Raw genomic sequence first — 10,564 nt, 5'->3', positions numbered from 1 at the left:
TTCAGTGTAAAGTAGCACACAAAATGAACAGAAAGGGAAAGGGTCAATAAGATTACTAACAAGAGAGTGGATAAGCTCCATGAGATATAATTTCACTAGGTCCTAATAACAACTGTGGGGATTTTGATTGTGTCCCTTTACAAATTAGGAAGTAGAGGCTCAGAAAAGCTGGGTTTTGCCCCTGGTCTTAGGAGTGCAGAAACAGCATCTTTATGACTCTACGGCCTACTTTCTCTTCATCCCACCTTCCCATGGATCTTAACTCAACAGCTACTGGAACATCCATTCCAACCAGTCTTTAAAGAGTAATCCACAGATGTATCATTATCTGTTTGTGGTTCTATGGTTAGCCAGGAAAAAATTGGTTCTGAGAGTGTGTCTCAAAGACTGATGTTCACTGGCTGAGAAGCAGATTTGAAAGACCTATCTGGCAGTGTGTAGGGACCAAGCTAGAAATAAAAGGCAGCTCTTTTCAGACTTGGCTCCAGCTAGTTAGCTGGTGAGGGGAAGGAGGAGGGGTTACATGCTTGCTTGTTGGGGGCTGGAGGACTGGGAGTCCCAAAGACCTTTGTTATATTCTAACCTTGCAGAGCTAAGCAATTTGGGGTTGCTTTTCTTGCTGATAACACTATTTCCCTTATCTACCATAGAACAGATTTTTTTTTAACAATTTATTTTTTATTTTTTTAAAGATTTATTTATTTATTTATTCATGAGAGACAGAGACAGAGAGGGAGGCAGAGAGACAGGCAGAGGGAGAAGCAGGCTCCACGCAGAGAGCCCGACGTGGGACTCAATCCCGGAACTCCAGGATCACACCCTGGGCTGAAGGCAGGCGCTAAACCACTGAACCACCCAGGGATCCCCCGTAGAACAGATCTTAATAGAAAGTTTGCTTTCATGGTAAAGAGTTAATGAATATGAAATTGAACAATAATATATCTCTCTGGTAGATGCGATTTCTAAAGAACATACATTATATACATATTTGAGGATGAGATGTAAGAGTTACAGGGAACTATAGTCCAGCTCTACTCTACCTGAGGGGACTGAATCCCAGGGAAAGCAAGTGACTTGGTTACTGAACTAGAGTGAACCCAGATTTCCTGTATCCTTATCCACCACGCTGCTTCTACAATCTAAAATTCAGTTTACGGATGAGCAAGCCATTTTTGCATATATTTTTAAAATAATAATAAAGTCAAATGAAATGATATTCATGTCTAATCAAATGTGAAAGGTGTGGGTACTTCCCCTAGAGATGTAGGAGGTATTGTGTATAAGAGAAAAGGAAATCTAAATATTAGGTCTTTAAAGAAATAATGCTCCCTGATCTTTCCAAGAGCACTCCTCCTAGGCATTAAAGGATGTGATAAAACAGCCTCCCAAACATTTCCCTTGGAAAAAAACGATATTAATAAACTTTTGTTTAGGGGAGAGAATTCTAATACATACTACCCGTCAAAGTTTTCTCTTTATTACTAGGTTTAAGGGTAGTAATACTACCCGGTAGGTACTTTAAATACCTAGTAAATACTTTAAGAACAGTGTATTTTGTCTAAATCAGTTAAGATGAAAGAAGATGAAGAAGGAGGTGGGAATCAAAGTGAAGAAAATTCTAGTATTTTCCCAATATTCCAAAATGCATATGGCTTTATTCAATTGCAAGGTAAACAGAATATGGAATTTACCAGAAAAAAATAGTAAATAAAACTGGTGATGTCAGCTTTTCATATGCCAATTAGTCATGAATCAAAGAAAATTAAAAGAGAAGCAACAGAAATAACATTCCTTTAAAAATATATATATATATGTTTTGGGGCAGCCCTAGTGGCCCAGGGTTTAGCGCCGCCTTCCGCCCAGGGTGTGATCCTGGAGACCCAGAATCGAGTCCCATGTTGGGCTCCATGCATGGAGCCTGCTTCTCCCTATGCCTGTGTCTGCCTCTTTCTCTCTCTCTCTCTCTCTGTCATGAATAAATAAATAAATCTTTAAAAATATTTTTTTTTCTTATAAAAACTCGAAGAGAATTTGTGGCACTTTACCAACCCTAAACCATGTTAAGAAACTACAGCAAGACTACAATACTTTTTAAATCCATTTGTCCAAAGAAATGAGAGATGGATCATATTTGACAAAGTGTAGATATGCTCACTTTATCTTCCTGGAATCACAGTTTTATTGCAATCAGATTTATTAAACGTTATCTGATTTCACTCTCCTCTTAAAACATCTGCAAATAATATAATTTACCTGCGTCTTTGGCATAACAACATGCTCTTCTTGAGTTTAACAGATCCCAGTCCAAGTGTTAATTGAATAAAGCTGTTCAAAAGGAACTTTGGGGTCATTTCTTTGAACACACCATACACGCAACAATGTTTGCCCGGCAAGTGTCAATTTTCTTTATTTTAAAAAATCATATCATGTAAAGGAAGGAGTTATTTTCTATAAATAAAAGCCATCCCCCCCACACACACACACACATCTTTATAAAGTAAAGCGAGAACTCAATCCACTCAAGACAAGGGGGAGGGGAGAAATTACAGCCCTGCTCCTTCGGCCTGTTGCCGCAGAGTAATACGGTAAACAGCCCATCACCGTACTCGCTGGGGCTACCGCCTGTGTGACGTCAGCGGGAGCTAGCTGCAAAGTTCCTTGCCATTCTCTGCTGATGTCGAGGAGCCGAATATTTAAAGGGTGAATGTGGAGTTACTGGTTGGCGCTTTTTTTTTTTTTCTTGTCCCATTTCACTCTTTACTTTAAATTCTGCAGGTAAAGCGACAGTGAGCTGGGAGCTTAAAGACATCTGTGGTGGAGGGGTGGGTGAGTCAGCGGGTGCAGAACTCAGAATTGGTTCCTCGCTGAGACGGTCGCCTCCTCCCCCAGAGACGAGGCGGCAGGGCTGCTCGTGGGACCGAACCCCGTGGGCTCCGCGCTGCAGGTGAGTGCGCCAGTCTCCCTCGCTACCCGCTAAGCTGGAACCCGCAACTTCCCCTAAACGCCCCCACCCACCCACCCCCGCATTTTCACCCGCTGTGATACCAGCATTCCCACCCCACCCTGTTTCCCTTATATACTCTAGGAAGTTACCCCCTAGTTAACAAGGGTGTTTTCCAGCCCGTGTTACCGCCCGAGGTAGAGGAAGGAGGCTTTCCGCAGTTGCAGACTTTTGTACCACCTGTGAGCTCTTGAACTTGTGATTTTTCGCGATAGCCGTTGCCCCTAGGGTCCCCGCCTCAGGACCCGCGCCCAGCCAGGGTGCTTTAGAAGGCCAGATGGGTCCCCACTCCCGGGATTCCTGCCCGAGTGCCCGCGGTCGGCTCGCGGCCGTGGAAATCTAAGTTTCTCGCACAGACAGTGGCCCCCGGCCCAGAAAACCGAGGCGTCCGCTCCCGTCTCATCTTTCAGCCCACCAAGTCCGCAGTGACGTGCACTTGCAAAGCCCCTTCTGCAGGTGCCGCTTGCGCCCCTCCTCCCCGCAGCACCACCTCGCCTGCACCCGCGCAGCCCGGCCGGGCGTGGCTCGAGGCTCCAGCCCTCCCGCACCGCGGAGCTGCGGCTTGAAAGGGGCTCCCGGGCCGACCTCGGCGGCGTTCAGCCCTCGGGCGCCGCGGGGCTTTGCTCGGGACCCGGCCCTCCCGCCCGCTCGCTGGTCCACAGGCCGGCGCGCACCGCGCACCCGAGTGTGAATTCCTCCGGCGTGAACGAGCGCGTGGCACCGGCGGGCCCGCGGCCCCCGTGTCGCTGCGGTTCCCTCTCCCAGGCCGCCCCCTCCAGGTGGCTGCGAGGCAACCTGTTCAAACGGCAGCCGGGTGGATCCTCCAGTTTGCACCGGCTCGCCTGTGCGCGACACACACACACACACACACGCGCGCACACGCACACGCGCGCACAGCAGCCGCAGTCCCGCCTAGCGAGCTTCGCGGGGGTTGATTTCGCCGTGCGGCCGCTCGGAACCGGCCTCTGCAGCGGGGGGTGTTTGCACGGGATCTCGGAGCCCCGCGGAGGCCGCGCGGGCCGCGCGCCAGGGCAGGTTCCCAGCGGCGGGGGCAGGGCGCGCGGTGCCCTCGCGCGCAGCCTGGGCCGCGGTGCTGCAGGGGCGCAGCTCCGGGACCGCAGCGCCCGCGGGGCCCCCAGCCGCCGCCCGCCGCCCGTCGAGCCGACTTCGGCCTCGCTGCCCCCCGCCCCCCGCCCCGGGCGCCTGCTGCACACCCCGCCTTTCTCTTTGCGCTCTTCCAGGAGGACGCGGGCCAGCAGCGCCCTGCAGCCGCCTGGGGCTCGGCCAGCGGTCCCTACCCACGCCCCCCGGCCTGCGCGCGGGGAAGCTGGATCCAGCGCGAGTCAACCGCGCGCCCGTCACGCTGTGGGTCCCTGCGGGCCGGGAGGAGCGCCCGGGTGCCGGCGGCCCCAGTCTCTGAGAGTCGACGGCAAACGGGTACTTGATGGTGGTTTCGCCGGGGAGACCGTGGAGTTCCAGAGCGCGTGCAGGATGCCGGGTCTTCTCAGCAGGACGGATCCGACGGTAGGCAAGAGCGGGCTGCTGTAATCCTGCGACTGCAGTTTGCAACGTGCCTCCTGGAGCTTCGCGCCAAGCCTCGGGGAGGGAGGGAGCCGCGGCCCGGGCCGGCGCAGCGGGCGGGTGGGGTCCGCGGCAGCCCCGCGCGCCCCTGGCCATGTCGCCTCCACTGCCCTGCCCCTTTGCGTGGCCTTCTGCGGGTTTGCAGGGCAGGCCCGGGTTGCTTCCCACCCGCGCGCGCTCTCTCCCCCCCAGCTAGCCCCAGCCGGCCAGGCTCCCCGGAGCCCAGACCTCCTGACTCCGCTCCCTCGCTTCCGCCTCCGCCCTCGCTCGGGGGGTGGCTCTCGAGAGCCGGACCTCGCCGGCCCCGGCCGGGACCATGGTGTTTCTCTCTGGAAATGCCTCCGACAGTTCCAACTGCACCCACCCGCCGGCACCGGTGAACATATCCAAGGCCATTCTGCTCGGGGTGATCTTGGGGGGCCTCATCATTTTCGGTGTGCTGGGCAACATCCTGGTGATCCTCTCCGTGGCCTGCCACCGGCATCTGCACTCGGTCACTCACTACTACATCGTCAACCTGGCGGTGGCCGACCTCCTGCTCACCTCCACCGTGCTGCCCTTCTCGGCTATCTTCGAGATCCTGGGCTACTGGGCCTTCGGCAGGGTCTTCTGCAATATCTGGGCGGCGGTGGACGTCCTGTGCTGCACCGCGTCCATCATGGGACTCTGCATCATCTCCATCGACCGCTACATAGGTGTGAGCTACCCGCTGCGCTACCCCACCATCGTCACCCAGAAGAGGGGTCTCATGGCGCTGCTCTGTGTCTGGGCGCTGTCCCTCGTCATCTCCATCGGGCCTCTCTTTGGCTGGAGGCAGCCGGCCCCCGAGGACGAGACCATCTGTCAGATCACCGAGGAGCCGGGCTACGTGCTCTTCTCGGCGCTGGGCTCCTTCTACGTGCCACTGACCATCATCCTGGTCATGTACTGCCGGGTCTACGTGGTGGCCAAGAGGGAGAGCAGGGGCCTCAAGTCTGGCCTCAAGACGGACAAGTCGGACTCGGAGCAGGTGACGCTCCGCATCCATCGGAAGAACGCCCCAGTAGGAGGCACCGGGGTGTCCAGCGCCAAGAACAAGACGCACTTCTCGGTGAGGCTCCTCAAGTTCTCCCGGGAGAAGAAAGCGGCCAAAACGCTGGGCATCGTGGTCGGCTGCTTCGTCCTCTGCTGGCTGCCTTTTTTCTTAGTGATGCCCATTGGTAAGTAGGTCTTTTAAACACCTGGCCTCGCTATTTTAGAGATCTGCATCCTGTTGCCCTCTGCTACCCCAGACTCACATCGGGAAGGCGGTGGGGGGCAGAAAGGGGATGTGCATTTCAAACAGCGAAACCGGGGCCCGGCGGGGTAGGGGGCAGTTGGGAAATGAATGCTCCCTGGTGGAAAAGTGAATTTTAGTTCCCTTTCTTCTCCAGTTCTCATTTACATGATTAGGTCCTGGGGCACTTTTTCAACTACGGTAAAGTGGCTTCTAACAGATTGCAGATTAATTGGTCTCCTTAATAAGAACGTCAACTTTTCTTAATGCCTCTAAGCACGTGTTTAATTTAAATAGATGCGTCTTCCTTGGAGTCTCAGAGTCTCCACCACACACTCAGGCAGAGGCTTGTGGAATGCCACTTTCACCTCTGCTGCTATGGACTGCAAATTCTCTTGGCCTAAAAATAAGCACCATACTTATTCTGAACAAATGTGTAATTTTGTTATTAGATTAGATTATCCCTAAGGGTTAGTCATAATGGTCTGCTTATGTTCTATATCTGTGTTAATTTTATTTTCTGAATTCAGTATGGAAGAAAGTGTGGCCAGCCACGGACAAGAAAAAAAAAAAAAAAAAAAGGATGATTTTATGTCCAAACGAATTTAAGCTTTAAAGAATTCGACATAATGTTTCCAATAAGTAAATTCTTTCCCCCTTTATTATTTTAATAGTTTTAAAACAAACAGGATTCTCATCCAGGATCATCCTGGGAGTTGCAGATGACACTGTTTGAAAATAATACAGTAATGTTACAGATCCAATTTTTGCAAATGCTAAATTAGCTATTGTCAAAACCAATTAGCTCATTGTAAGTATCCTCTGAGCTGATCCACTTGGAATAGCCATCTATCTCTGAAAGGCCTTCATGAGATCCCAAAATGGTTGTTTGCTATTTTTAGTTTGTGAGCTCAAATATAGACCCACACACATTGGTTATCCACTAACTCTAGTAAACAAAAAAAAAATATGATAAAAATTAATAGAAGTTCGTTTCTGGCACTCTAGAGCCAAATGTAAGTGTCATGTATTTAAATTACTTGAATTTGCAACTCTCTGTAATAATAGCCGCTATTAGTTTTTGAGGGCCAACTCAAAAACTGCATTTGTCCAGGCTCTTTATTTTGTACATCCTCTCAACAACTCAGTGAGGAATGCATTATTATTATTCTGAAATCACAAGTGGGGGGAAGAGATTCTTGAGGTCCTAGAGTTTCACAAGTACCATAGCCACCAGCCACATGTGGCAATTTAATTCGAAATAAAATTAAAGAAAATTAATATTTGGTTCTGTAGTCCCACTAGCCAAAGTTCAGGTGCTCAATAGCCACACATGGCCAGTGGCTACTGTTTGGGACAGCAGAGGTATTGAACATTTGCATCGTTGCCGAAATTTCTGTCTGACAGGGCGGCTTGAGAGACCTTCAGAGTCTACTAGCTGGCTTTCCGTTGTGCCAGCCCGTCATTCTTGCTCTGTTCCTGGAAGTATATCACAGTTTTGAATTAATTTACATAACACTCTACCTAAGCCACTGCTTCCCTGCTTTTCTGCATCCCATCTCTTACTTCCTCTTGAAATTTATTCATGCATCCACGGGCTCATCCAGTGCATATCGGGCCCTGGTTCTAAACACATAGTTTGAACAAGGCAGCAAACTCCATGCCAGTAAAACGTTTGCATTCTTTTAGTGGAGATCGACAAACAAATAAATATATCTTAAGAAGGCAAGGATTACTAAGCACTATTTTAAAAAGTAAACAGGATAAGAGGATCAAGATGTGTAGGGTGACGAGGCGCGTGGTCAGAGGAATCCTCTCTGAAGAGGTGGTATTTGAGCAGAGGCCTAACTGAAGTGAGGAGCAAAGCTTGCCAAGTCTGGGAGGGTCCTTTGGGCAGAGGGACGGCAAATACAGAGATGGGAAAGAGCCTGACCTGGTCAAGGCAGAGCAAAGAGGCCACAGTGGCTGAACTACAGATGAACGCGTGGGCAGACAAGGTCAAACCGGGGTAGCAGAGACAGACTCGGTCAGAGTAATGCGGATCTTTTTTGGCCCAAGTAGAATTTGCATATTATTCCAATCCTGATGGAAAACTATCCAATAAGACAGGTTTTATCAGGGAGTGGCTGGTTTTATATATATGTATTTTAAGATTTTATTTATTTATTCATGAGAGACAGAGAGAGGCAGAGACATAGACAGAGGGAGAAGCAGGCTCCCTGTGGGGAGCCCAGTTGGGGACTCAATTCTAGGACCTGGGATCATGCCCTGAGCTGAAGGCAGACACTTGACCAATGAGCCACCCAGCTGCCCCTGGTTTCATATTTTTAAAGGATCACTCTGGTTGCAGGGTGGAGAGTAGGCTGTTTGGGTGTATGACTGTGAAAGCAGGGAGACCAGTTGGGAGACAGTTGGAGAAGCTAAGAGTGGGAAGGTCGTGATGCCTAGCACTCAGGTGAAACAGGTGGGGGTGGTGAGAAGTGATCACGCTCAGCACTTATTTCAAAGGTGTTGCTGACAAGTTTGGACATAAGGTATGAGAAAAAAGAGAGGAATTAAAGATAGCTTCCAATCTGGGGCCTAAGCACCAGGGTAAACAGTAATGCATTTGGCTGAAACTAGGGAAACTAGAGAATGATGGTGATATAAGTAGCTGGCAGGAGTGGAAAGCACAAGTGTTGATTTTGTGTAGCCACTCTGAGTAGTATCTATTCAACATCTAAGGGGAGGAGTGCCTAGGTGGCTCAAATGGTTAAGCATCTGACTTTGGCTCAGGTTGTGATCTTAGCGTCCTGGGATCAAGCCCTGCGTCAGGCTCTGTTCAGTAGAGAGTCTACTTCTTCTCTTTCTGTGCTTTCTCTCTCTTTCACTCTTTCTCTCAAATAAATAAAAATTAAAAATCATTTTTAACAAAACCCATCTAAGTAGAGATGCCAACTGGCAGTTAGATACATGAGTTTGGAGTTGCGAGGGGCAGCGGGGCTACCGTGTAAGCTGTGGACACTTCAACATATTTAAACCCACAGAAGTAGACAGATCTACAAGGAAGGACATTTGGAGAGAAAAGAGAGATAAGACTGAGCCCGCCCTGGGTCCTTCTGGTATTTGAGGGCTGGGACGAGGAGGAGAACCAACCAGCAGAAGAAGTTGAGAAGGAGCATCAAGGGAAGTAGGAAGAAAACCAGGATGCTGTATTGTTCCCAAAGCCAAATGGAAATGTTTAAAGAAGGCAGGAGTATTCAGCTGTGTCACAGGCAGCTGCTCAGCCAAGGCTGGGAATCAACATTTTACTTGGCCATGTGGAAGTCCTTGGTGATAGGAGGAGGTCCGTTGGGGATAATAGCCTCAGTGACATGGTGGAGACAAAAGCCTGACTGTGTGCTTCTTAAAATGAAAGATGAAGATGTGAGAACAGTGAAAAGAGAAGACACAACTCTTGGGGAAGCTTCTAGTAGACAATAGAACAGGGAAATAGGGTGTAGACCAAAGGATCTAGAGAGAGTTTCCAAAGGTAGGCGATAGGATATTATGTTTATATTCTGATGGAACAAAGGAATAGAGGTGCTGATGGTATAGGTGAGGGAGGAGGTGGGATTCAGAGCCCAAGTGGAGTGTTGGGAAGTGAGGGAGAAGCCAGGGTAGTAGAGTCCTAGAAAGTCCTTAAGGACATATTTGAGATTTATAGATATAAGTTGAAAGTAAGACCAGTCAGGAAGGTTGTGTGTTACTTTCTAATAGCTAAGACGCTGAGGATTATGGGGAATGTTGCTGATGATTGACCATACCTATGAACCACAGTAAAGACATGCATTTATGCAGGGACATAAACTAGAACAGATGAGGAGTCATCAAGAGTCAAATGGTGGACAAAGGGGAACTCTGGTCTAACCATGGCCTATCTCTTGGATCTGCTCTCCTGGGGAATTAGTAACATTGAGGTGAAATGTTATGGTGGCAGGAAGTTGTGGTCAGACAGGAACACCCAGATCACTGAGCTTCCTTTAAATCCTAACAATGAGGGTGCAACAGCAGGAACATTGAGAACTTAAAGTGGGCAGTCCAACCATGCTGCTCAGTAGGCAAAAGGTCCCTAAACCTAGCAGGATCTGTGGTCCACAGTTTCTTGATGCCACCAAATGAGCAAGAGCCGATTTCTTCTAGGATTTATTGACTGTATAAGAAGTGCCAGGCACTGATTTAGAACAAAAAGATGAATAAAGCACATTCCCTGCCCTCAAGGCCATCACAATCAAGTTAAGGAAACAAATTAGGAACAATTATCACAAGTCTATGAAGTGGTATTAGAGGCGCTAAGGAATATAACAGTTAACTGTGTCTGGAGGTCACTGTGGAAACTTCTAGAAGTACCACTGTTGACTGAGCAGGGACTTGAAGCCTGCACTACTTCTGCTGGGCCGTCAGTGAGATATTGTTTGTTGTTAGTAACGGTCTTAAGTACATCTTTCATGCAAAATGGGAATAGAAGAATAAATGGCATATAAATATACCATTAACAATTATGTTATCATACACAATGGACACAAGCTTTCAAGTATGACAAGTACTGTCTTGGGAAGAAGAGATTATCAATCTGAGCAAGGCTGTCAAAGAACAGCCGGATTAGAAACTAAGGCAGGCAGGGATGTGTGTGGTATACAAAGCTGAGAAGCAAAGTGCCCGCATGTGTACGAACCGGCCCAGGATAGCCAGATGAGAGGGCTCCTCAC

The 10,564-nt window shown here is 49.1% G+C and overlaps 1 protein-coding gene across 10 annotated transcripts in view; it reads left to right on the top strand.

The window, feature by feature from the left end:
* Positions 1–4,898: 4,898 nt before the first annotated feature.
* Positions 4,899–10,564, top strand: part of ADRA1A (adrenoceptor alpha 1A) — a 117,274-nt gene continuing 111,608 nt past the window's right edge. For all 10 annotated transcript variants that reach the window (XR_005989608.1, XR_005989607.1, XR_005989605.1 and 7 more), the window contains exon 1: positions 4,899–5,781. Coding sequence is in view for 6 of the 10 variants with exons in the window: in XM_041768061.1 (XP_041623995.1) it covers positions 4,899–5,781 (883 nt within the window). In the remaining 4 variants the exon portion in view is untranslated. The remainder of the gene's footprint in view (positions 5,782–10,564) is intronic.

This window comes from Vulpes lagopus, chromosome 8, assembly GCF_018345385.1.
Source record: "Vulpes lagopus strain Blue_001 chromosome 8, ASM1834538v1, whole genome shotgun sequence".
Taxonomy (NCBI): domain Eukaryota; kingdom Metazoa; phylum Chordata; class Mammalia; order Carnivora; family Canidae; genus Vulpes; species Vulpes lagopus.
Note: the sequence above shows the minus strand (reverse complement) of the source record. Positions and strands in the feature narration are given on the sequence as shown.